This window comes from Cannabis sativa, chromosome 1 (assembly GCF_029168945.1).
Source record: "Cannabis sativa cultivar Pink pepper isolate KNU-18-1 chromosome 1, ASM2916894v1, whole genome shotgun sequence".
Classification (NCBI taxonomy): Eukaryota; Viridiplantae; Streptophyta; class Magnoliopsida; order Rosales; family Cannabaceae; genus Cannabis; species Cannabis sativa.
The window spans coordinates 22,747,499-22,773,868 of NC_083601.1; the positions used below are offsets into that span (position 1 = coordinate 22,747,499).

General features: G+C 31.5%; 5 protein-coding genes across 5 annotated transcripts; all 5 read right to left on the reverse strand.

The window, feature by feature from the left end:
* Positions 1-610: 610 nt before the first annotated feature.
* Positions 611-1,720, reverse strand: LOC115704283 (putative invertase inhibitor). The gene has a single exon (XM_030631497.2). The coding sequence runs from the start codon at positions 1,495-1,497 to the stop codon at positions 913-915; it is 585 nt and encodes a 194-aa protein (XP_030487357.2). The 5' UTR covers positions 1,498-1,720; the 3' UTR covers positions 611-912.
* Positions 1,721-2,355: 635 nt separating this feature from the next.
* Positions 2,356-5,200, reverse strand: LOC115707106 (putative pectinesterase/pectinesterase inhibitor 45). The gene is made up of 3 exons (XM_030634954.2): positions 3,670-5,200; positions 3,408-3,568; positions 2,356-3,301 (listed from the first exon to the last, which is right to left on the reverse strand). Exons 1-3 carry the CDS (start codon positions 4,623-4,625, stop codon positions 2,607-2,609), a joined length of 1,812 nt encoding a protein of 603 aa, XP_030490814.2. The 5' UTR covers positions 4,626-5,200; the 3' UTR covers positions 2,356-2,606.
* A 1,699-nt stretch (positions 5,201-6,899) lies between these two features.
* Positions 6,900-9,493, reverse strand: LOC115702126 (probable pectinesterase/pectinesterase inhibitor 12). Its single transcript, XM_030629584.2, has 2 exons — positions 7,941-9,493; positions 6,900-7,844 (listed from the first exon to the last, which is right to left on the reverse strand). Exons 1-2 carry the CDS (start codon positions 8,881-8,883, stop codon positions 7,147-7,149), a joined length of 1,641 nt encoding a protein of 546 aa, XP_030485444.2. The 5' UTR covers positions 8,884-9,493; the 3' UTR covers positions 6,900-7,146.
* Positions 9,494-10,214: 721 nt separating this feature from the next.
* LOC115702125 (pectinesterase/pectinesterase inhibitor PPE8B) lies at positions 10,215-13,400 on the reverse strand. Its single transcript, XM_030629583.2, has 3 exons — positions 12,687-13,400; positions 11,901-12,431; positions 10,215-11,143 (listed from the first exon to the last, which is right to left on the reverse strand). Exons 1-3 carry the CDS (start codon positions 12,991-12,993, stop codon positions 10,446-10,448), a joined length of 1,536 nt encoding a protein of 511 aa, XP_030485443.1. The 5' UTR covers positions 12,994-13,400; the 3' UTR covers positions 10,215-10,445.
* Positions 13,401-21,826: 8,426 nt separating this feature from the next.
* LOC115718502 (replication protein A 70 kDa DNA-binding subunit D-like) lies at positions 21,827-23,959 on the reverse strand. Its single transcript, XM_061101609.1, has 8 exons — positions 23,842-23,959; positions 23,432-23,705; positions 23,265-23,361; positions 23,016-23,146; positions 22,862-22,940; positions 22,611-22,755; positions 22,362-22,528; positions 21,827-22,278 (listed from the first exon to the last, which is right to left on the reverse strand). The coding sequence occupies exons 1-8, from the start codon at positions 23,923-23,925 to the stop codon at positions 22,152-22,154; spliced, it is 1,104 nt and encodes a 367-aa protein (XP_060957592.1). The 5' UTR covers positions 23,926-23,959; the 3' UTR covers positions 21,827-22,151.
* Between the last annotated feature and the right edge of the window lie 2,411 nt (positions 23,960-26,370).

Genomic DNA, 26,370 nt, shown 5'->3' on the forward strand with positions numbered 1-26,370 from the left:
GAGTTATCCTGCTTTTATTCCAGAACACTGTTGGATGATGCCAATTATTAATAAATCTTTGTCCTCCACCCCTTTTCTTACCGAGAATAATTATATTGATATAAACTTACTTACATATAAGTGTCGTTTGGTAACACTTTTATTTTCTAATTTTTTAATCACAAAATGAAAGTAAAATTTTTGTATTTAAAAATTTTGTTTGTGAAAAATAAAAATGCGTTCTGTAACCACTTTGTTTTTCAATTTTAAAAACAGAAAACAAAAGTGTGTTCTGTAAAATTCATTTCATTTTTATTTTTTGATTTTATTTAAGTCGGGTCTAGGTCTGAAGTCAGATTCGGGTTCGGGTTTGAGTTCGAGGCCGGGTTCAACGCCAGGGCCGTGGGGGAAGATTTGTGTTCGGGTCTCGTCGGAGTCTAAAATATTGATTAAGAAAAGAAATATTTAAAAAAAAATATTAAAAGTGACTTTTTTTTTATTTTGAAAATTTTGATTCTCAATTAAAAAATTAAAAAGTGAAAACAATTTTATAGAACATATTTTTGAAAAATATTTTTACTTTTTCAATTTTAAAAACAGAAAACTAATTAAAAAAAATGTTACCAAAAGCCACCATACTTTCAAAACTTTTCATCATCTTGTGAGTTATCATCCCTCCTAATAAATTGGTTAATTAGCTATGAGACGATATAATAATATATAATGAGCTTCAAGATTTATTTTTTTCACCAAATATTTTTTAAATTAATGGCCTCTTGATTTTGTTTTTTTCTTTTATAAATTATTTATATTACTTTAGATTAAGACTAAACTCAAAACGAAAAATAAAATAAAAAAAAACTAAAATTAAATTTAAATTAAACAAAGTAGATAAAGAAAAACCAAGAGAGAAAAACTACATTTGTATAAAATTCAATGAAGAAGAGTAGTAATCGCTAAGAAGTTGCTACAGAGCTGAGAGAAATGGTGGTTTTGTTCAGTGAGAGGAGAACTGAAGCCATTCACCTCCTTGAAACCATCTTCACAAGTCTCAGAATCTGTCATTGCAGCAGACACAAAAGACTGCACAGTATCAAACGACATGTCGTTTAGAGCTTGAACAGAGTCCTGTAGATTTTGGATGGCATCAGAGTACACATCTACACAGTCACTGAGATCAGTGGACGCTAATTGAGAGCCTTTATAAGCAGCCTCAGACATTAGATTATTGATGTAAGAAAGGGCTTTGACTCCATTTTCTATGCTGAGATTCAAAGCAATGACAGCAAGACCTCTTAGATCCGAGGTTTGACTTTGAGGGTCTGATCTTAAGGAAGATACACAAAGTTGAAAGTAAAGGGTTTTCTTACACGTGGCAGAAACTAAATCTTCTTCTGTTATAGTGTTGTGTGGTAACCTTGAAGTTGAAGATTTACAACTTGTTAGAGAAGAAAAATAGCTCATAATCAAGAATAGTAGTACCAAAACTTTTGTGAAATAACAACTGTATGAAGCCATCTCTCTATGCTTGCTCAATTATCTGTGGATCAATATTGGTGTTATATTATATATAAAAACAATGTTTTAATTTGTGTAATTTTTCTGTGTATTTCAGGGAATCTTAAGATTAATTATATATTATTTTAATTGTGTAAAATGGTGTGTAGTTTTGATGTATTAAGGCCAATAGTGAAGACAGATCTCTGCTCACTTTCACATTATTGTTGCTCGTGAACTAATTGGAGTTTAGTACTTACTGTCTTTTCTTTTTTTTTTTCTGAGAATAAATAACTCATATGGATTTATGTTATGACAAGCAAGGTCAAAATGCGTAAAAAACTAAAGGAAAACATGAATGATAAAAGTTTAAGGACACAAAAGCCCTAATCAAATTAATAATAATGCAAGAAAATTGGTCATTTAATTTATTTAATCATCTATTTGCAGACTAAAATTCCCTGAAATGAGTCTGAATAATTGACGTATATCTTGGAAGTTAAAATATCATCCACGTACCTGTAGCCAAAACATATTGGGAGAATCACTATATTATTTTATAATAATATCATAAAATATTATTTTATATTATGTTATAATAATATCATCTATGTCTATATAAGTTGCTATATGAATTTAAATTGGGATTTAGATTAATCTTAAATGCTCTGTGAATTCTGTATAAATAAAAAAAATTATTTTGAAATATAAAAAATCCCATAATATTAATGTTTATTTTATGCAGTATAGTCCACACGGGTTATCAAAAACATCTCACCAACATAATTATTTTAATTTTTCTCAATCTCAAATATGAAATACTTAATAAGCCTTCCAAAATGTAAGGACAAGATTAATGATGTGGGAACTCTATATTACTTATTAAGAATATAAAATTACAACATTTATTATTATCAATTAATTTTGAGATAGTATAACATAATTTTTTTAAAGCGTAGGACAAGACAATATTGAGTGAAACAAAATCTATTTTCAACAAAAACTTAAAATATGAACAGAAATCCCACACTAAAACTGACATTATAAGAATGGATTATGACCAAAATCCATTAAAAAAAAGGAAAAAGAAAAATGAAAAAAAAAAATTAGAAAGCTTAATTATTATTAATTTAAGTGTAAAGAGTGTAACGAACAGGGATTCCTTTAATATTGAGCCAATCATTCCCTTGCAAGAAATTCTCTACTGTAAACTTTTGAGCCTCTATCTTATCAATGACATTGTAACCAGCCCAATTGACTCTGTTAGTAACCTTTGCCCCAGGCCCTTTGTTGTTATACTCTGCATAATACAGAGTTTTGAGAGCAAATTCACCTTCCCACGGCAACCACCCATCTGGATGAATCAAATCTTCAATGGTAGACTCCATTACAACGGTTCTAGAGTACTCCTTCCATGGCCTCCCAAGGTAAGTTTTAACCTTTGCTTTCTCTGGCTCAAGCTTCTTGTCTGCCATAATGCGACAGTTATGGATGACTATTCCTGTAGTTTGTTGCTTGTCAACTCTGCCTTGGGCAGTGACAATGTTCTTCTGGTTAGCCATAGGCAAACGCACGACCAACATGCAGTTCTGGAAGACCACCGCCGCGTCCCCGAAGATGAAATCAATTGTGCCGGCAACCACGCAGCTCCTGTAGAATTGGCGATGAGCTTGTGTGTATAATGTGTCTTGGTACCCTTCGAAACGACAGTTGGCGAAGATGGCACGGTCGGCTTGGACTCGAGCTGCCACTGCCTGATGTTTTTCTGGTCCTGCTGTGTTTCTGAACCCCATTGCTTTTCCCATGAAACCTTCTCCTAAAACAACTGCAATACCACCATACATGTAATGTAATAATGTAACAACATTTTAGTTCTTTTAATACTCTTTTGTCCCCAAAATGAATGTGATTAAGTTATTATATGGCTTTACCAAATGTAGCTGTTTGGAATGTCCTAACTCCATCTACAAAATTTTTTCTCCCAGTGATGATGCTCTTTTGTGATCCATCACCATACATTGTAACGTTTACCATCTTCTTGGTGATAATCACTGTCTCATCGTAAATTCCTTCTTGAACATATATGACATACCTGCATTTATATTTGCATAATCAAGTTGTGAGGACACAATACATTTGCCAAAATGGGATTTCAAGATTGGAAGATTAGTTCTGATATATGTATATATATACCTTCCTTCGTATTTAGAAGGAATGGCTGCCAAAGCGTCATTGATGGTTTTAAAGTCTCCCGTCCCATTTTTCGACACAGTCACATTTGGGGTAGGCATATCACCCTTCACCTTCAAAATCCTCCGATCCTCGTGACCAATCCAGTTGGGAAATCCATCCTTGTCCAAAGAAACTAGCGAGTTCTGTTCTGTTTCTTTAAGATTACGGGCTGTTCCAACAGCCTGAAACGTCGATAGAAGCGAAGTCACCTCTGAAATCAGGGCAAGAGAATTGCTTGTAAACTCCTTAGAAGCCTCGAAAAGCTTTTTCATATCAGTCTTGGTCTTCCCTTCAGGGAATCCATCGATGCAAGTCTGTTGGTAAGATATAACGGCGCTTAACCAACTCTTCAACTGGGGTGTTTTATTGGTAAATGTACCATTTTCCTTAACAGTAGACATTGAAGCCTCAAGCTCTTCCATGGCATCATCCATAAGAACTTTGCAATCTTCAAACGCCTTTTCCTCATCTGGGTTATTGAATTTGAAGGATTTAGTTTTATTGAAAGCCTGTCGAAGCTCATTTTTCGCTGACAAAATCGCGGTATTGAGATAACCTTCGGTTCGATGATGAGACAAGGTGGTGGAATAATTCTTCATCCCCTGAATTAGAGCATTCTCACATTTATCCTTATAGTCAGTGGCGTTGCAAATGAGTTTCACTACTTTGTGTTCGGCTTCCGACACAGTTGGCTCCGGCTTGTTTTCTTTAGGGGAGCCGGAAGCAGAGTTAGACGTGGCGCGGTTGGAGCTACCATGCTCGGCTCGAGAGTAGACCACAAAGGCTGCAGCTGCGGCTGCAATTATAGCCAAGAGTATGAAGCTGGTAACTACACCGGTGATGACCCTTTTTCGGAACCTTTGTTCCCTGGCGGCTCTTCGCCGTTCGGTGATTTCGTCGAAATCTTGAAATGCCATATGGATGGAAAAGCCACCAAACAAGCAAAAGATAATGCTAAGGCAGAGAAAGGGTGGTTTCTCTCTGCCTTAGGATTTTAGGCCACTTTCAACAGAAATGGAGGGTGTAGGATAAATAGGAAAGGAAGAAAAGAGAGGGTTTCTTATTTTTGATCAATGAAGTTTTGTTACTTTGTACGTTATTGTTAATTTTGGCCTATTTTGATAAAAAGAGGTGTGGATGGGAAGGTTTTTAGGATTTTCTATTTTTTGAAAGTTAGTTGCTATATTATATGTATTTTTTGTCATCTCTAAACCAACTATTTTTCCCGCCTCATTTAAATTGGTGTAAATTACTTTATTTACCTTATATATTTTTTTTTTTTTTGCTGAAATACCATATTTTCTTTAGTTATCAATTAACATAATATATTTTTGAATGATTCGTTTGCAAAATTACCATTATTTGTCTATTGTGTATTAATTGTGTATCTTTGAGTTAGAAGTTGCAAATTTTAACATGACTACCTTACATAATTACTCTGTAATTACCTAACTAAACAAATTTTCAAACTTTATAATTATGTCAAATTACATTTATGTACGTTTACAATATAATATTTAAAATCAAAATAAATTAATAGAGAAATGTAACAGATTAAATATCGAAATTAATATTTATAATATGTTGTTTATTTTTTTGGAAATAGAATAGTAGTGATTTATCTTGTTTAATTTATTAGAAAATGTAATTGGAATGCTTAAATTAATTAAATTATCTTTTTGAGTTAAATTATATTATATGATAGTTATTTTGTAAGATATATTTTAAAGGACAAATTGTCATTATATATTTAATATTAAAAAATAAAAAAAAAATTAAAATTTATTATCCTTAATAACATTCCTTATGCGTGTTCAAAAAAATAAATAAATAAATAATATTCCTTATAAAAATTAGTGGAAAAGGTTGTTCCCTTTTTTCTTCCTTATTTAATTAATAGGGTAAATAGTAATAAAAATACCTAAAGTTTTAAGTTTGTAAGTGGCATAATCCCAATGTTTATTTTTAGCGGCAAAAGTACCCAATGTTTGTAAAAATGTAGTTTTTCTCTAATTTCGTTCGTACAAACCCTGTTATTTTCTTAAACAAGCCACATATAAGGTCTAAATTCTTGATCATTAGGTCTAGACAGAAACATGTAGTATTAGTTACTTCCAAATTTTCCTTTGATAAATTTAAAACGGAGTCTGTACTGACAAAACTGAAGAAAATTTACAGTTTTACAAACATTGGGTACTTATGCCGCTAAAAATAAACATTGGGATTATGCCGCTTACAAACTTAAAATTTTGGGTACTTATGCCGCTATTTACCCTAATTAATATAATAGAATAATTACCTTACCATTGATTCTCATTTTTTAATACATGGTAAATAGTGGCATAAGTACCCAAAGTTTTAAGTTTGTAAGCGGCATAAACCTAATAATTTTTGTTAGTGACATTAGTACCCAATATTTATAAAACTGTAATTTTCTTCCAGTTTCATCAGTTCAGACTCTGTTATTGTCTTAAACAGGACACATATAAGATCCAAATTTTAGATTATTCGGTCTGGACGAAAAATATGTAGTATCAGTTACTTCCAAATCTTTTTTTTAATAAATTTAAAACGGAGCATGTACTGACGAAAATAGAGAAAAATTACAGTTTTACAAACATTAAGTACTTATGCCACTAAAAAAAATTATTGGATTTATGCTGCTTACAAACTCAAAATTTTGAGTACTTATGCCGCTGTTTACTCGTACTCAATTCCGATTACATGTACACGTGGCACTTGCAATCAATGATGTATATATTGCAATAAATGTAAATAATACAAAATTACCCGAATTATTATTGGTGATTATTGCACAATTTGATCTTGATCGTTAACTTTGACAATACATTTTTTATACAACTTTGAGAGAAAAGAATACAGAACTTCTTCACAACAAGAAGAATAGATTATAGGAATACTATTATCACAACCATGGGATGGGATTCATGGGAATATAAAACATCACTACCAAAAAAGGGGTGATGACCATCTTTGAAAAACCCTTTCTGTAACTTGTGTAGTAGAATCTAAAGAAGCCACATGTATAGAGAGTAGTTTATATTATCCATTAAAATGATAAATGTCATGGCAATTGGCATGTATACATGCTTATTAACTACACTATTCTAATCACCGACAAAGATTGTCGTGACGCGTAATCATGAATGCATGAGACATCGTCTTCTACATGCCACGTGATTTGTTTGTTTTCTCATAATGTTACTTATTATTATACATTTTAGCCCTTAGAGCAGAGTACTAGAAAAATTAAAATTGAAAATTTTCCATACACATCATGACATGTTTTTGTTGATATATAAAGAAAAAACATGATGTATAGTGTATATATGTCTAAGCGTCACAACCATGTTATTCCACAGTGGACTTTGTTTGTACCTTTAATAAATAAATTTTAATATAGTACTAAAAAAACTACTAAACTCCATCATCGTACGGAAATGAAGTGGAGTCAAGCCAAGCGTCCCCAGTAATAAACTCAGTTACGGTAAAGTTATACGCATCGTCGTAATCCATGACGTGGTAACCGGCCCAATCGACCCGATTATCCGTACCCGAACCCGGCCCATAATTGTTGTACTCACCATAGTACAACGTGTCCAAGGCTTGGTCATCTTTTGCAGAAGACCACTCCTTCCACCCAGCTGGGTCTATGAAGTCGTCTATGTACGACTCTAAAATTACTGTCGTTGAGTAATTCCGCCATGGCCGACCCAGGTAGCTCTTCACGCTGCCCGAGTTCGAGTACAGTTCTTCCGAGGCTAATATCGAACAGTTCTGCATCGATATTCCGGTGTTCTCATCTTCACTGTCGCGTGCCTGAGCTGTGATCACAGTGAATTGACCTGCCATCGGCATCTTCGAAACGACGTCGCACCCCTGGAAAACGACGGCCGCGTTGCCGAAGATGAAGTCCACGGTTCCGTAAATGTCGCATTCTCTGTAAAATTGGCGGAATGAATGGGCGTATAATGTGTCTTGGTAGCCGTTGATGGTACACATGTAGAATCCCGCGAAGTCGGCGTTTACTCTCAGAGCGACGGCTTGGTGGTTCTCCGGTCCGGCGCTGTTCTCGATGGCTATGTCTCGGGCTAGAAATCCTTCGGCGGAGACGGCTAAGAAAAATTAAGTTTGTTCAATATTAATTTTTGCACACTGTGTGTTTGATTAAAGCCTAAATGAAAATTTAAAGGATGAAACGCTTTGATTACCAAGGGTTGCGGATCTGAAAGTGGACCAACCACTTCCCATGCTTCTGTTACTGGTTATAATGGTCACATCACTTCCATCTCCGAGTAGAACAATGTTAGGTTTATTGCTTGGGACTTCTACGTTTTCTTCATAGATCCCTTGTTTAATATAGATGATTGTTCTATCATAACTGTTGTTTGGAGCAAAGTTTATGGCATCGGTTATGGTGGTGAAATTCCCTGTTCCATCTACATCCACTGTTAGCACTTCACTCGGGTCATACTCGTCTCCAGTACTCTGCAAAATTCGGCGAGCTTTTCTCGACATCCATGTTGGAAACCCCAGAAGTCGCCGGTTCTTATGGCCTTGCGGGGAGCCTGGTTTGGGAAGCATTGAAAGGGAATTGCTTACATGTTTGTATGCATTAGTTAAGGAATCAACTAGAGTCTGTTTCAGAGGACCAGAAGCAGAATCTAAGCCTTCTAAACATGTGTTCTTGTTGGTCAGAGCTGCACTGAGATAAGCTCTTGCGTCAGCTATTTTTCTTGAGTTGGCTGATTGGACTCGGGAAACCGATCTTTGCAAAGATGAGACTGTGATTTGGTGAAGATCCTTACAGTCTTGGATGGCTCCTCTTTGTTTCTCAACAATGTTCCTTTGTGATCCAGCGGTTAATAAAAGACTGGAGACTTTCCCAGCTTCAGATATTGCATCTTGGAGAGATTGAAGGAGGTAAGTTAAGATGTTTGGACTGATGTTTATCGAGATCGAAAGCTTCAATGAATCAAAACAGGTTTCTGGGTATGGAGTGGTCTTGCATATTGATCTGATGGATGACAAATTAGTATCTAGTTTGGAAGTGTTGTTTGATGGGGAAGAAGAATGGTTTCCAAGGCCAAAACAACTTCTGCAAAAGACCATTATAGATAATAGCAGTAGAAGTTTTGGAATGGAGGCAGCCATGATATATTTTTGCTGTAGAAGAAAGCTGTATTACTGAACAGCAGATAGAAGAGAAGGCTTAACTACTCGGTAGGCTCTTAAATAATATACCTTTGGGAACGTAAATTGCATGGATTTTCTTACTTTTAGTAAATGACTTCACGGATTATTATGATGCCCTGGTTAATTTGAAAAATAATGTTTAGATAATAACGACAAACAGTTAATATTCTTTCCTATTTATTTATTTATTACATGGGGAGCTAATGCAGGGGGGCTGCATGTACATATAATGCAAATATAAATAATCCTATAACACTATATTATTGTTGTCACTTGTTTCTCTATATTTCTTAGTTTCATCAATCAAACTTTTCCTTCTTTGTCCCCATATGTGGAATTTAATGTTATGGGATGCAATGGGGAATGGGGCGAGATGCTGTGAAAGATACATGTTTGGCGGATATCTTTGCAAAATAAGTGAAGTCTGAACTCTGATTCTGAATCATGAAAATGAACAGAGCATGACCTTGTGGGGATACTAGTGAGTGAAAAAGAAATTCCTCAGCTTTTCAAGTACGACTTTGAAGATTCAAGCTTGGGTTGGATTTTAGTGTATATATAGTAACATAACATAGTTGCATATTTCAATACAAAAAAAAAAAAAAAAAAAAAAAAAACATAGTTGCATATTTCAACGAGAAATTCAAGAAATTTATGGTTGATAAGAAATTTAAGAAGATTCTGAAATTTCAGTTTGGAACTGTTCAAAGGTTAAATAGCGTGCAGAGCAAGTTGAGGTATTTAAAGTTGTGAATTGTGTGAGAGAGCCCACGGGAGTTTGAATCTTAAATATATGGCATTCATAAATAGTTTTGTCCCCAGCAGCATCTACCACCTAATATTATCTCACATGTCTAGGATTCCTTTGTGCCTTATTTGAGCTCTTTTTTATCCATTGACTTTGTCCTGTTATCCCACTTGCCTGACTTTTGTGAGCCTTACTCGTCTCACCAGTCATCATCATTTAAACATCTAACGATAGTAAATAACAAAAAACATAGGAAGGGTACTTAAAAAAGTGTCAAGAGTATTATAACATAAGTTTAGAGAAGTTGTCTGTTATCCTCACTAAAGTAATTTTTATTTGCACCAACCGAGGATTTTGGAAGTTAATAAGTTTTAGTAGTGCTGTTCTATCAATGGAGTGCTTTACAGCTTTACTCCTTACCATTAACAACCACTCTCTTCTTGTTCTTTTTTGTATGTTAAAAGTTATAAGTGGAAAAATAAGACTAATCAACATTAACTTTTCTAAAACCAAACTACGTACATAGAATTAAGAACAGTACTACCAAGAATTATTATTATTAATAATATATTAATTGGGACTTTTCCGAAAATTAGTGGAAGACAAACAAATTGTATACATCATTTTCATTTTGTAACATCACATAAACTTACTATCATTCCTAGTGGCTTATAATTCTATTTATATAAGAGGAAAAAGTAACATCCATAAACTAAATCTCAAAACAGAACCCAGAAAAATCGACCATCAATATAATTATTATGTAATGATTTTAAGATTGCAATCCTGCACTATATTTGACACCTGTAGAAGGCAACCAAAGGTTCCCTTCAATGAACTGCGCAACGGTATAATTATGAACCTGATTCGAATCATTAAAGGTACGGTAACCGGGCCACTTGACCCGACTACCCAGGCCCGCACCCGGCCCAAAGTTCATAAACTCACCATAGAACAAGGTGTCCAAAGCGAAATCTCCGTTCCACTCGAGCCAACCTTGGGGCTTCACAGCATCACTAATGTAGCTCTGTAAAATCACTGTTCTCGAGAATAGCTTCCAAGGCCTACCCAAATATGTGTACGTGGAGTTTTCAAAGCCCACAAGGTCAGAATCAGCACTTATATTACTAAACTGGATTGAGAAGCCCGTGGGCTCATTTGGGTCCTTTCTACCTTGGGCCGTGATGGTATTTTTTTGGTTTGGGAGGCCCCTTTTGGCCAATATCTGGCAATTTTGGAACACGGCTGCTGCGTCACCAAAGATAAAGTCAACAGTGCCACTGATGTGGCATTCCCTGAAGAATTGGCGCATGGTGTGGGTGTAGAGGGTGTCTTGGTAGCCCCTGAAGCGGCACCGGTAGAAGACTGAGAGGTCAGAGTCCGAGCGCAGAGCCACGGCTTGGTGCTTCTCTGGCCCGGCCGTGTTCTCAAATGTTATGTCTCTTGCTATGAATCCTCTACCACTTACCGCTGAAAAAGTCAAAGAAAAATGTTAAAGAGAACTATAGTTGACCATTTATATACTATATTTATTAACAGAAAAAAAATATCTTGCTTATTATAAATGTTTTTATGCCATGTGAACTTATTATGATGTGACTTTACTCACAACCAATAGTTGTAGTGTTTTTTCGTTTTTGTGTAAGAATTGGTTGTTGTTTAAGGGACCATATGGAAATAAACTATAACGTATAAAGTTATTATTTTCCTACTTTCTGCCTGAGACATAAATATCAAATGAATTTAAGTTATTTTTTTTTTCTGGGCTGAACCATTAAAGAAAGTGGTTGGATTCTGAAATAGTGTGGCTTTTGTTAAGTACGCAAGTGAGTTATGTCTAAGCCTCTAAGGTCTCTAACATCATAAATATATGTTAGTAGTATGTCTAATTAAAATGTGATATTTAACTTTTATTAATTCAATACCACTATTTCCATCAAAACGTGGCTCATCCAAATGACCCCATTTGCTATACATGCATTAAGGCAATGCATGTAGATCTTTACTTTTAGCATTTCAAAAATAGCACATCTCACTAATTCAGACCTTTTTTTTCAATTCACACGGGTCATATGTAGTTTATAACTATATCTACATGTTTTAGGCTATAAATTTCTTCAATGACAAGTAATGAGAGAGTTAATAAAGAAAAAAAAAAAGCACTTATATATAACTACCGACAAGGTACATATATTCATATATATGTAATACTTATAAAGACACTTACCAAAAGTAGCCGAACGAAATGTGGTCCAACCATCAATGAAACTCCGGTTACCGGAAATAATGGTGGCATCGATCCCATCTCCGATCATCATAATGTTCCATCTCTTCTTCTTAATCTCAACATTCTCATGATAAGTTCCTTTCTTAATATATATCACGTAACGTTGCATGCTATACTCCGGCGCCGCTAGAACAGCATCCATGATCTTCGTGAAGTTTCCGGTGCCGTCGGCGGCGACCACGGCGTCCGCTTCCACCCCATTTGCTTGTACAAGCTTCCTGTCTCTGGGCTTCATCCATGCTGGGAAATGGGCCTTGTTAGCCTTTTTGGGCTTGGAATCAAACATTGGGTTGACTTGGGTCAGAAGATCTTGGACCAAAGAAGTGATTTGGTTAAGCCCACCAGTGACTAGTCCTTTCACTATGCTGTTTGTGCCTTCAAACCCATCACTGCAAGTGTCCTGATTAATAAGAGCCGCACTCAACCATGTTCTTAGATCAGAACTTAGATTCCCCGTGCTATTATGTTTGCCTGTGAAATTGGAAAAAGAAAAATTATTATTATTACAATATTTCTTTTTCTAATTAAAGAAAAGGGTTTTTGGCTATAAGCGAAAAAAACAAAACAAAGTACAAAAACAGAGTAAGAAAGATAAAGCTGAACTATCTAGGGAGGAAAGGAAACTTCGTTTGAGAGATTATTATGGGGATTTGTGTAGTTAGTGAGAGAGTGACTATTTTTATTGTCTTTTTTTTTTATTATTATTATTAATAAGGTGAAAAATACCTTTAGGATTTTGAGTAGCAGAGACTGTCCAACTGAGTTGCTCAGCAGAGGCGTCAAGTAAATCTAGGCAATCAGAAACGGCATTGGAAACGCGAGAATCGCCAAAGGTATTTCCAAACTGAGAGAAAATAGAAGTGAGTTGTTGTATGACATCAACGATGGTCTTGACTGAGCTAGTGAACTCGTAATTAGACACTTTTAAGCATTCGGGCTCTAAAAAATCAGCTTCACTACTACTAAAAGAACTAGAAAACACACAAAACAAAACTATCACTCCCAACAACAATGGACGACCAAGATCAACCATATTGAGAAATAATATATATATGATCTTTTAGTTCATGCGAGATTCACTAGTAGGGGTATATATATATATAGCTTAGCTTATACTAGTAATGAAGATATGAAAATGGAGTTGAGATGGGGTTTGTATTTATAAATGTGGGGGGAAATGATCAGTGGTAAATGGCAAAGGTTAGAATTGGAGTGTAGGGTGTATTTAAGGGCAAAAATATTAGAAGAAAAAGGAAAGAAGGAGAAGGTGAAGGTAATTAGTTGGGCAGGTGAAGCAATTTAAGAGGGGGTGTGTGTGTGTGGGTGGGTCTCTCTATTATATATGTAGTAATAGTTTAGTGATAATTGTTCAAGTCCATGTGTCGGCGTTCAGATGTCGTGATCTCGATTCCCTTAGACATCGTATTCGTGTTATCTAATTCCACATGCAACTGTGACTTCCAATATCCTTTTCTTTTTCCCTCATAATCGGTTGGTTAGCCAAACTCATAACAGTTATTACATATTAAATTATAGAGAATTATTATAAAATATTTATTATTAGTAAAATTAAATATCAAATTTCATATAACTTAAATAGATAATTTTTTAAAAAAATATTACTAAATAATAGTAAAACTCCAAAAGTACTGAATACTACTCTTGCCTAATAACAATACTTTAATGGTATGTTTATTAATAAGTAATGAGAACGAATAGTAAGGTAATTATTCCCTTACATTTGTTTACTTACATTATTAAAATTAGGAAAGGGAGAACTTGATTAAATAAATGAGAAAAAAAAGGGAGAACTTCCCCCACCAATTTTCTAAGGAATGTCATTAAGGGTAATAGATTTTAATTATTTTTATTTTATTTTTTAATATTAAATATATAATGACAATTTTATCCTTTAAAATATGTCTTACAAAATAACTACCATATAATATAGTTTAACTCAAAAGGGCAATTTAGTCAATTTAAGCATTCCGATTACGTTTCCTAATAAAGTAAACAAGATAAATCACTACCATTCTATTTCCAAAAAAATTTAGTAAACGAAATCAATTATTTTTCATTTATTCCGTTACATTTCTCTTTTAATTTATTCCGATTCTAAATACTGTATAGTAAACGTGCCATAAATTATATGCTATTAGATTTTCAATTAAAATAATAATGATATTACACTGTGGGAGTATTAGACAATGGAGCTAGCATTTCTCTTAATAATACTTTTCTTTTTTTTGCTTAGGATAATGTTTAGGAATTTAATTTTGACCCTTTTTATTTCATACTTTGTTGAAAGATATACATATATATATATATTTTTGAGTAATTTGTGGCGAAATTTTTTTATGGTTTAATTTTTATATACTTATCCTTCTTATTTTTTTTTTTTTTTGACAAAACTCTTTTACTGTATATTTTAATTTTATACTCTTAACCCCCTTTTTTTTTTGTGACAAAACCCTTTTATGTTTTAATTTTTATACACTTAACCTCTTTATCTTTTATTTTGGTGGTAAAGTCCCCTTAAGTTTACTTTTCTTTGCAAATTTAAAGTTTTAGTTAGATATTATCTCTAAATACTAACTGGATTACTACTGTATTGACTTCGAGTAGGGGTGTTTATAAAATAGCCGATCCAATCCAATCCGCACGATCCAATCCAATCCAATCCGCAAAGTGCGAATATCCGCACTTGTGCGGATTGGATTGGATTGGATTGGAAAATTCAAAATCCGCACTTGTGCGGATTGGATGTTGATTGACATGTAAAAGTAACCGATCTAATCCAATCCACACATATTTATAACAAAATTAAAAAATTATATATACAAATAACATTTTAATGTAAAGAAAATAGTAATTTAAAAGTCTAATACATATAATACAATTATATTACAAAACTTAATAGATAAAATGTATATTCTATTCTTATATTTTTTTTTCTACATACAATTTAAAATAAAATTTTTTATATATATACAATTTTTTTTCTTCTTTTGAATTTGTTATTTGTTATTTTATTTATTTAATGTGTTGTTGGAGACATAAAATAACTATAGTTTGTTTTATTTTGTTGCTAATTTTGTGAAAAAAAATATATTTTTTTTCATAAATATTAAATAATTTAATATTAAAAAGTAACCAATCCAAAGTAACCGATCTAATCTGCACTTTTGCGGATTGGATTGGATTGGATTTGAGCTATTGTGCGGATTGGATTGGATCCAAAAAATGAAATCCGCACTTAGTGCGAATTGGATCGGATGAACAGCCCTAATTTTGAGGTTTTACTGTTATATATACACAGGTGTATGCAGTACAGTGGTCATCCAATTGATATTTAACGGTAACATTTAACTGGCGTGTCAAATTCGCAAAGAAAAATAAACATAAAGGTGTTTTTTCACCAAAAATAAAAATAAGGGAGTTAAGTGTATAACAATTAAAACATAAGAGAGTTTCGCTACCAAAAAATAATAAAAGTTTTAAGTGTTAAGTGTATAAAATAATTAAAATATAAAGAAATTTCGAGGTAAATTGCTCTTTTTTAAGAACTTGTTGAAAGATATTAATGAGTAGCGGTTGTTGTTAAGTGCGTGCTTTTATTCTTTTCTTTTCTTTTTGTTAGAAATGGTTTTTAATATTAACTATGAAAGTAAATATTGTAAGACTTATTATTATATTGCATTTGCATCAAATGTCCATTAGTAATACCTTTTAAGACCATTTTCAATCGTTTGTATCATTTTGATGTATTTTTTCTATGAATATATTATTTTAGTGTAATAACTCCAACATTATTTCATAATAAATATCACATAAAATAAAAAAAAATAATTAAAAAATCTCATATTTTATATTATTTATATTAATAACTAATTTATGATATAATTATGTTTATTAGCAACAAATTAAGTATTGTGCAATTTGTGTAGTTTCTGGATCTTTTACAGTATGTATTCAATAAGGGTATTTGCGGTACGGGTGGTGCGGTTTTTAACTATTTTTTCAAATCAACCCGCACATGCGATTTTTATAATTTTCCAAACCGTACCCGCACCGCGATACTAAAAAACCGCAAAAACCGCACTGCAAAAAATGATGCGGTGCGGTTTCTGCAGTTTATGCGGTTTGAACTATCACAATTTTTTTTTTTTGAAATCATCATAAAATAATTAAACTATCATTAATATAATTATTCCAAAACACTTAAGAAAATACAACAAACTTGAGATTAATAAAAGTTATAACAACAACAATAAGTCAATAATCTTTTTAAAGTTTCAACAACACACCTAAATCAAAATAACAAACTTGAAACTAATTAAATTCCAACAACAATATAAATGTACAACTAACATACTTTCAACAATAGATTAAAAATAAAACAAACACAAACTTCCAACTCCAAATTTCAATACACATGTATGGGCTTGGGTTTGTTGCTAAGAAGAGAGGGTTTGTGAAGAGTTATGGATTTTGTCCTAAGATTTATGGGCTTGGGTTTGGGCTCATATGTATGGGCTTAATTAAATAAATATAAAAATTAAAATTTTAAAACATGTGGTGCGGTGCGGTTTGAATTGCGGTTTAATAATTCAAAACCACAAACCGCACCGCACCGCGCGGTTTGGGAAAAATTCACACCACGAAGAATTTCAAACCATATTTTTTTGCAATGCGGGCGGTTTAAGCGATTTAAGCGGTTTGATGTACACCCCTACTTATTGATAGTATTTTCTTAGGTATTCACCATTCCAGTATCTTAGTACTAGAATTAAATCCATATTTTCATCATATTGACTAAGCTTGTATGCTCCAGATTTGTAACTAAGTTACTTGGTATGGTCCTTCACAATTAGGTCTAAGCACGTGCACTTGCTACACTAACTTTTGTGTTCAAGAACACTCTTCTAAGTACCATATCTCCCATAAAAAACTTCAATTCTCTCACTTATTTGTTGAAGTATCGAGCCATTTTTTGTTGATGAGCTAATAACTTTAGATTTTCTCAATCTCTTTTTTCTTCAACTAAATTAAGTGATTGTGTCAGGAGGGCATGGTTAGTCCCTTGGTCGTAAGTCAATCTTCTCTGGGTGGAGGTTCTAATTTAACAGACAGCATTGCCTCATAGTCATAGGCCATGGCAAAAGGTGTCTGCCCGGTTGTCGTTCTTTCTGTTGTTTTGTACGACCAACGTGCTTCTGATAGTTGCTCTGACCAGTTCCCCTTGGCCTCTTCAAGCCGCTTTTTCAAGGTGTCTTTCAATGTCTTGTTGACAGTTTCGACTTGTCCATTTATTTGGAAGTGTGCAACTGTTGAGAAACTTTTGATGATTCCATGTGTCGTGCAGAAGTTTGTGAATTGGCTGTCAAATTATTTTTAAATTTTTGAAACAATTTTTTATGAAAGTTCGTACCGGCATATGATATTGTTTACCACAAAAGCAAAAAATTTCTTGGATGTTATTATTGTCAATGGTTCGGCCTCCATTCATTTGGTGAAATAATCTACTGCTACAACTACATACTTTACTCCACATTTTTCTTTGGGCAATTATTCGAATTCTGCTACAGCAGATTGGGAAACTTTCCAAAAAATAGAACCAAGATCACGATTTGGTCTTCAGTACTTGCCAAATACAGATTATCTGATTTAATATATACATAACAAAATCAAAATTAACATTTAGACAAAGTGAAAGTCGAGTTTTATGAAAATATGCAACTTTCTATAAGAATTTCTTCTCTTGTAAGACAAGTTTCTTAAACAAAAAAGAACAACTGTAAATATAAGTTTTCTAAGAAAAAAAAGGCAATCAAAGCCACAAAATTAACACAAAAAAAAAATATTTAATTAATTTACATTAAAATAAATAATATTTTAACTAAATTGTCAAAAAATACTTAATAATATATATAAATATGAATAAAACTAGTTGGTAGTGTATTAAAGTATGAAATCTTTAATATGAAATTCAAGTATAGTTACTAAGCACTAACTAGTATTCTATATGACCCCCAACTGTCGGGGGCGGCGGGCAATGTCGTAAACCTTCTAGGGTCTGCGAGGAGTGTCAGAGAATGGAAGGATCTCCACAAGATTGTTGTCGATGATGCCAGTGACTCTGACCACTAGGGCTATGATTTGGTATTCAGGCGGCAAATGCGAGCGTCTTCAATGGGGTTTCACGACCCAGATCTGAGATCACAACGTGAAATCTACAGATCGATAGTTATTCATGGCAATATACAATTCATGGTTGTTCGTACTCGATGGTATATATAGTGGTAGTTGGTTCGTAATCTAGAGTATCGGAGATGCTAACGGTCTTATTAGTTTTGATGTCTTTTTCCGGTGGAGGTGAAGGTGGCAGAGCATAGGAGGACGATGTTGTACGCGGTTGATTAGCCGGACGAAGTCCATGCACGTGATAGAAATAAATGTTGGAGAAAATTAAGCTAAGTAATTACCTTCTATATTTTAATTTTTTAAAATTTGTATTCATTTCAAATTATTATACATTAAATTATCCAATTTCGCTATCAATTAGATTTTTATTTTAGTAATTGACTGGTTAATTTGTGCGTCAATTATGCCTTTGTAACTGTATTAATTTCATTCACATTTTCAAAATTTTAAATAATTTTAAGTCAATCTTACCTTTTATATTTTATTAATTATTTCTTTTTAAAAATTTCTTTATAATATTATTGACAGTCAATTAGCATTTTTAATTATATTAACAATAATTTATGTATATAACATTTTCTAAGTTCGATTTTTTACAAATTTATAGTTTTGAAAGGTGAATTTTTTTTGTGATTTCTTGGTATTTATTTAGAGCATTTACATAATTAATTATATTTGTAATTGATTTATTTATGTATATTTTTATATTAAGTTAATTTTTCAATTTATTTATAAATCAATTAATAAATTTTAGTTAATATTTTTTATTTTAATTCATATGAATTTACATTATTTTTTTCTTATGTGCCTTTTATGGCTTTTGTACCATTTTTTATGGCTTGCGCTTGTCCCTATTTGTTTAGGGTAGTTTTGTGATATGCTCAATTGGCAAGAGCTAGAAGTAATTTATTTTGTGCTCATGAGTTCTATTTCAACGACCTTTTCACTTTAAACAGATAAGTATTTCAATTTTATGTCCTTATATTTAATATGAATTGATTTATTATTGTTCTTTCACATTATCTTTTTTCATTATATGGTTTGGTAATAGAGTTTATTTTTTGTTATTTTGTGGAGGGCCTATAACAGGAAATTTACTCATAACTTTAATTTTAAATATAATTTTTTTGTTTTTAATTTTCAACAGTTTATATTAGGGTGCTAGTATGTTGTTACTAGCCAAAGGGTAATACTTTTGGCTAGTTATTCTTAATAATTTTGTTGTTTTTTATTTTTAGTAATGTTGAGCTAGTGATATGAGTTGCGTGTTAATTTTTAAGTTTGTATATTTATTTTATTTTGAAGATTGTCATTCTAATATAACTGTATTTTGTGGTTTGGTGTTGCATTATTTTTTCAATTTCGCTAGCTCTGGAGACAATTATGAATAATGGGAAGGTGTTTTTTAATGTGATGTGGTGCTGTTTTGAAGGCATAGCTTGATTGTCTAAATTTTCAGGGGCAGTTTTGTCCCATGTAGCTCGGAATAAGAATTTTTAAGCACATGGTTTGGCAAAGCATGCCCTTCGGTTAAACGATGAGCTATCCTGGTTCGAGGAGGTATCTCCATCGATTGTGGATTGCTGCTTTGTTAATCATTATGTGTGATTTGATCACCGCATCCAAAATATATATATGTGTGTGTGTGTGTGTGTAACCATGACAGACCAACGCGCGTGTATACTAGAGGCAGTTGCCCCCACTCAGAAAAAAAAAATTCTTTCAAAATTTTATAATTTTTTAACATTTTTTAGTTTATTTTATGTTATCTTTTGCATTTACACCCCGCTTTAATATAATGAGGAGTACTAGGGAAACTCTCATTTGCACTCTCTTTTACACTCTCTTCTTAATTGAGTGACATGTGTAACCTTCTAAATTATATTTAAAAATAGTTACAATTATGCCCTCATTTAGTTTTTATTAATGATAATGCTAGGGAAACTCTCTTTTACACTCTCTTCTTAATTGAGTGACATATGCAACCTTCTAAATTATATTTAAAAATAATTACAATTATTATAAAAAAGAAAGAGTTAGTATTTTTTATGTTTTATAACATAAAATAGTACATATGTATTATAAAAAAGAATTTAAAAGAAAAATGCATAGTGGTATATATTATTTAGTAAAAAAAAAAATAGGAAATTAATAAAATAGTCCAAAAAAAAAAATAAACAAGTAAATGAGATGACACATTTTAATTATTAATAAAAAGTAAAAATAGTATAATTGTAACTATACTTAAACATACTTTAAAGAGTTACACATTTCACTCATTTATAATGAGAGCGTAAAAGAGAGTACAAAGATTCCTTAGCATTCCTCTAATATAATTATCTTGCATTTACACCTTTTTTTTTATATATAAATATTTACATTTACACAGCTTTTTCATTGTTCTTTTAACTTTAGCTCCACCTAAATAAAATTTCTGGTCCATTTGTATATATATAACTAATAATATTCATGGCTAAGAAAAATCGGTGGTACTTGGATTATATATTCACAACAGAATAGGGGTCCATTTTTCACTGTGCATTAGGTCGACCCATATATGGCCATAGATATGTCATGATCCATTGGTATCACTTTAGACCAAGAACAAAGAATTTAAGAATATATATATAAATTTATATATATATAAATATATTTCAGGCAGGGCCATCATGCAAAATTGCACATTGTCTCCATATCTACTCTTTTTTTTAAAAAAAAAAAACTTCGTCCTTTTCTTTATTAATGATATCCTTCTTGGCAGTCCAATCTGAAAAAATTAGTTTCTAGATATTTATTAGCAGATCACTTTTTTTTTTTGGTAGGGAATAATCAAGGAGAGTTTGTATAAATATATATAATGCATTACAATATTGATTTCTGTTGAATTTAATTTACATTCTTTCTGTGTGCGCATATATGTATATTAGTATTACTAACACTCGTTATTTTTTTTTTACCCTAATAATAATAATCTATATATACTGATTCACAAAATAATATAATATAATATAATGAAACATTAAATATGTGTATATACAATACAAATAGCTTTAATGAAGATCTGAACTTAGCTAGATAAAAGAAGTGCAAACATTAATTAGTAAGGCTTTATATTGATCACAATAAGATATTGTGGTTTTTTTCATACAACTACTTTAATACAGTTAAGAGAAAATTTAAAGTAAGAAGAAAAAGAAGATCGATCTGTACTAAACTCATGATGATATTCATTTATATTCTGAGCTCTGAACTATACATTCGTAACTTATAATATAATTTATAGTTGCGAGTTGTTGAAGTTATATATATATCTATGTCTATAAATATACTAGCAAAAAGCAACGTGCGAGGCACGTATAGTAAATTTTATGCTAGTTTTTTTATGTTATTTGAAAGTGATACGATTAAAAATTAAAGAAAAAATATTATTAGTTATTAGGTGAGATTATTATTATGTGTATCTAAATATTATAGTTTATAATGTTGTCAATTAAAAGTGAATATCGAATGCATTATATTAGTATTTAAGAAGGCTTAATGATTTAAATATGTTCTTAAGTTAATCCAAAAATAAACTAAATATTGATGTTCCAATAATTAAAGAAATATTACGTAAATGGGGGTAAGATAAAAAGAAAATTAAAAAATCAATCTCTAAATTGTTGATAATTGAAGATAGCATTAGTCTTAAAATTGTAGATAAGAAAACTAATGATAGTCATTGGTGGATTTCAATCTTCATTTTCTTTGATAGAGACAATAGTGTAATTTTTGTATTTTGCACTTTTCATTCTAGTCGGGTCCGCATATATCTGGATTATCCATTTTTTCTTTGATAAATTGATTATGGTAGTGTCGACAAAGCGGCGGTGTTCCTGCAAACAGTGATGTATTTTCATTTAAGATGATTAGTCATGATGTGCATAATTTATTTAATTAAAAAATCAACTTATGAAAGGCATGTAAAACTATTTAATTTTTTAAAAACTACACCTCTGCAGTATAGTTCATTAGTTGGGCAGCATTACACGAGAATATTTTTTCGACAATATCTGCGAACATGATAGCAGATAGGCTCTTTGTATTGTCATCAAGTTCAACATATGCTATAGCACTGTAAAATGCATTATAAGATTGTTAGTATATTTTTTTATTTTAACTTAATTTCAATAACATCATATGTTTTTTGTAATATACCGTGGTGTAGGAAATCCTTCTTGGCCGCATGTTGGCTTGTCACATATGATTTTTTCATCGCGATTGTATAAATCTATTTTTTTATGACATGCGTCACATGACATGTAATAAAAATTCTGGAGAGTGTCAGTTATTTTTATTGCCGCCTCAATCCAAAAATATTTTTTCTACATTCAAATCAAATGGTGTCAATAATAGTAAGATATTGAAACAAAAGTTTCATAAAGTAAATATTATAGTAGTTTTTACCTCATTCAGTTGCAGATTTTTCGTCAACTCTGAAATTTGGATGTTAGTCACTATTTCGTGTAATCCAACAAAAGATTTTGGAGAAGATTCGTATGTCAAGCAGTTTGCTATTGCGTTTTTAATTTCTGTTTCGTTGCTCTCCGCCCTTAAAATAGAGTAAGTATTATTATAAATATAGTATACAAAAATTTAAATTTTTTTGTAAAACGTGTAGCTATAATAGTATGTGTATTTGATTTTATGAGTATTACCATTCCTTTAGTGCTTCTGCTTCGGGGAGTTGAGGATTGATTTTGAAGGTACTCGTGTCGCGTGACGATAGAGACAGCCCTAAACCAAAATGTATGTGTTAATTGAATTTTTGAATTTTCGCTTTTAAATATCAGTAGTTTAATTAATGCAAACCTCTCTTGGTTTGAACAATTAGTTTTGATCCCAATATTATGGGTCTTTCTTCGATTACTTCTGCTATTTGTAAGCATTCATCGTGAACTTTATGCCCCCACATCGTCAAACATACTGGTTTGAAGCTACAACTTTGTAAAGAAATAAAAAAATAGATTAGCAAAAATTTTGTTAAATAGTAATTAATATATCACAATAAAAATGAACACAAGGGTGTATTTATAGCGGTAGATTAAATGTATAGTTTACCTTTCATCAATTAAATATATCTCTTGAATTGTATGTAGTCCATAGGGAGTGTTGACTTCTTTTGGTGGGTTCATTTTGAGAGCAATAGCCAAAATATCTAATAAATTGAAATATTAAATAGTTAGTCAATGAAGAATACATATATATAAAAATCAAATTGTAAATACCTATTGGTTTGCTGAATTCTTTAGGTGTATGCAGGTCGCTAAACGGAATGAAATCATAGTTTGGTGCTGATATCTGGTTGTCTTCTGTTTGGATTTCTTCGATTTCTGTTCTTGAGTTCAATGTCCAAGAATATTTGTAGTCTCGCTTTTTATCGAAAGGTGGGGCTGTTTTTTTTACATAAGCGTTGCTGATGTAGTAACTGTGGAACACTTCCAAAGTGTTTTCTCTAGCATCAATTTCAGTGCCAAATATTACTGCTTCAACATCATTACCCTAACACATTTTAAGGAAAAAAATATATTTATGAAATAATAATCTGTTGGAGCGTGTTTATAGTCAGAATTCGGTAAATATAGCATTTATTAGTAGAGTATTTACAATTTTAACGGTAAATAAACTAATTGTATACCTTTTTATCTGCTAACATAAGCTTTTGATATTTGAGTGGTGAACTCTTGCTTGTCCGCTTTCCAGATTTTTCTAACACTCTCATTTCAATCTTCCAACTTTCTGTAGTTGGGGTGATATCCTTAATTGTTGTATATATTGTAGACATTTATTCAACTGTTTTCAAATAAATCTGTAGATACACAAAATAAAAAATATAGTAATGACTACGTAATCAATAAAAAGAGACATAAAATATAATTAATATCTTGTTAATTATAATATTATTGAAGAGTAGTGCATGAGATTGAAGATGATAGCCACAAAGCATGGATTTATTTTCTCCTTGGAACCCTCAAACCCATAGAATTGCCACGTAGAAAATTCACTAATCACTTGTTATATAAAAATGACATAAAATATAATTCCTTTACTTTATATATATCTATGTCTATAAATATATATCTATGTCTATATATATATGTGTGTGTGCAGATATGCACATGCATGAATGCTGCTTAATTTTTGTTAATTTTAGCATCAAATTATTAATTGCTGCAACATATTTATTTCTTTTATGTTTTATACAGTAATAATTAAAACCCCATCTCTTCAAATATTCTTTTAGGTATTGTGATACATATAATAGTGTATAATAATATATAATTTTAAGCAGTAAATGCGAAATATATTTACTAATTAAGCTCCAATATTGACCATATATATAAATATAGGAAATTTTTGTTTGGTACACCCTTGTGGTGCTGGTAGATTTTTTATCTATTTCAATATTTAGAATTTTTTTTAATCTAATTATTATTTTTATGATTATTAATTATGTTGTAGCTATTGTTGAAATTTAAATTTAAACAATTACTTTACTAAGTGTATATAAGAAAAAATTGTCACGTATATATATGTGTAGCACATTATATAATTTTTTTTGACATTATAAATTACTTAATTTTTTTTTAAAATTTACAAGTTATCATAACTATAACGTATACGCTAAAAAAAAAATAATTAAAAAAAGTTCTTCTATATACCGAAACACAGATAAGAGATCTACCAAAATAGTTATTTAAGAAGTGTACTGTAGACTTTTCCATAAATAAATGAGAGAAATGATAAAAGGCATTTTAGTCTAACTAAGTATTAAATCCCATATAATTTAATATTATAAATTTTAAAAAAAATCGCTAACTAATCACAAGACGAAAATGTGTTAAATACCTAATAGTAATACTCTAAAGATAGAGGAAATTGCACCCCATACCCACTTTTCATTATCTCCTTTTGTTTTTACCTTTCCTTATATATTATTTAATTTATACCCACTATTATAAGTAAAATTCTAATTTTACCCTTAGTTGTTTATTAGATTATATATCTGAAGAGAGATAGAATGCATTTGAACAAATACTTAGAAGACATTTCATTTTAGATATACTTTTATATATAAAATTCACAGTGAAATAAAAGAGACCCCAATTACATGAAAAAGTAATGATTCATTCAAAGAAAACTCATACAAATACGAAAATAATGTTCACAAACACACACAAAAGTTATATATATGGACGTAGTCAGTACAAAGAATAAGAAAATAAAATTAAAGAGAGAAACCAGACCAAAAACTGGAACTAATAAAAAAATAAGAAATATTGAAAGTTCATTGAAAGTTCTCATTGTTGAGATTGCAATTGTTGAGGACTAGTGTTGATGGTAGTGATATAGGAGGTGGAGGTGGACGGACGCTGACTGTGGTGGAGGTGGCGGAGATGGAGGTAGAAGCGGACGAATGCTAGCAATGGCGGAGGAGTCAAGGAAATGATAGTGATGGTGAACTCTCGGTGGGGGAGAAACTGAAGATTTAATAAGAGATTAAATATTGAGGGTATTTTAGGTACATTACACTTAAAAGAAGGTATGTTTCAATTGAATTTAATATGGAGTTATTTTTGATTAGTTATTAAAAAAAAGAGGTAATCCTCAATTTCTCCCCTAAAGATATAGCTAGATGACACATAATAATGATGATGAGTGACCACACCAATTTTAATTTGTCTGCTCAAATATAGTAATTAAGACCAACACAGGGCTCTAGGACAATTGTAACGCGTCATTTATATTTTATATATTAATTTAAACCCTAATGCTAAGTAAATTTTAAACCACATTAATTTTCAGCCTATCCTCAGCAGTAATTTTAAATACATTTATGTCACCTTAATATATGCATTTTTACGGATAAAAAATGTGCGTGCATGATATTATTCATATGAGCATTGCTATATATAAGGCACCAGTGGTGCTTAGCACTTTCTCAACATGTCACGTTGTGATTGGTTAGCGATACTCTCTAAAAATTATTATATTAAATTATATGGGACCTGATACTTAGTTGGACCAATAGCGGTATTTATACATAAGAGAGTACTAAGCACTAGTGATGTCCTTTAACATTTCTCTATTCATATATATATATCTTTATATATTAGAAGTGCTTATCTAACGACATTTCTTGTTTAACATTTCTTGGTTTAACAGA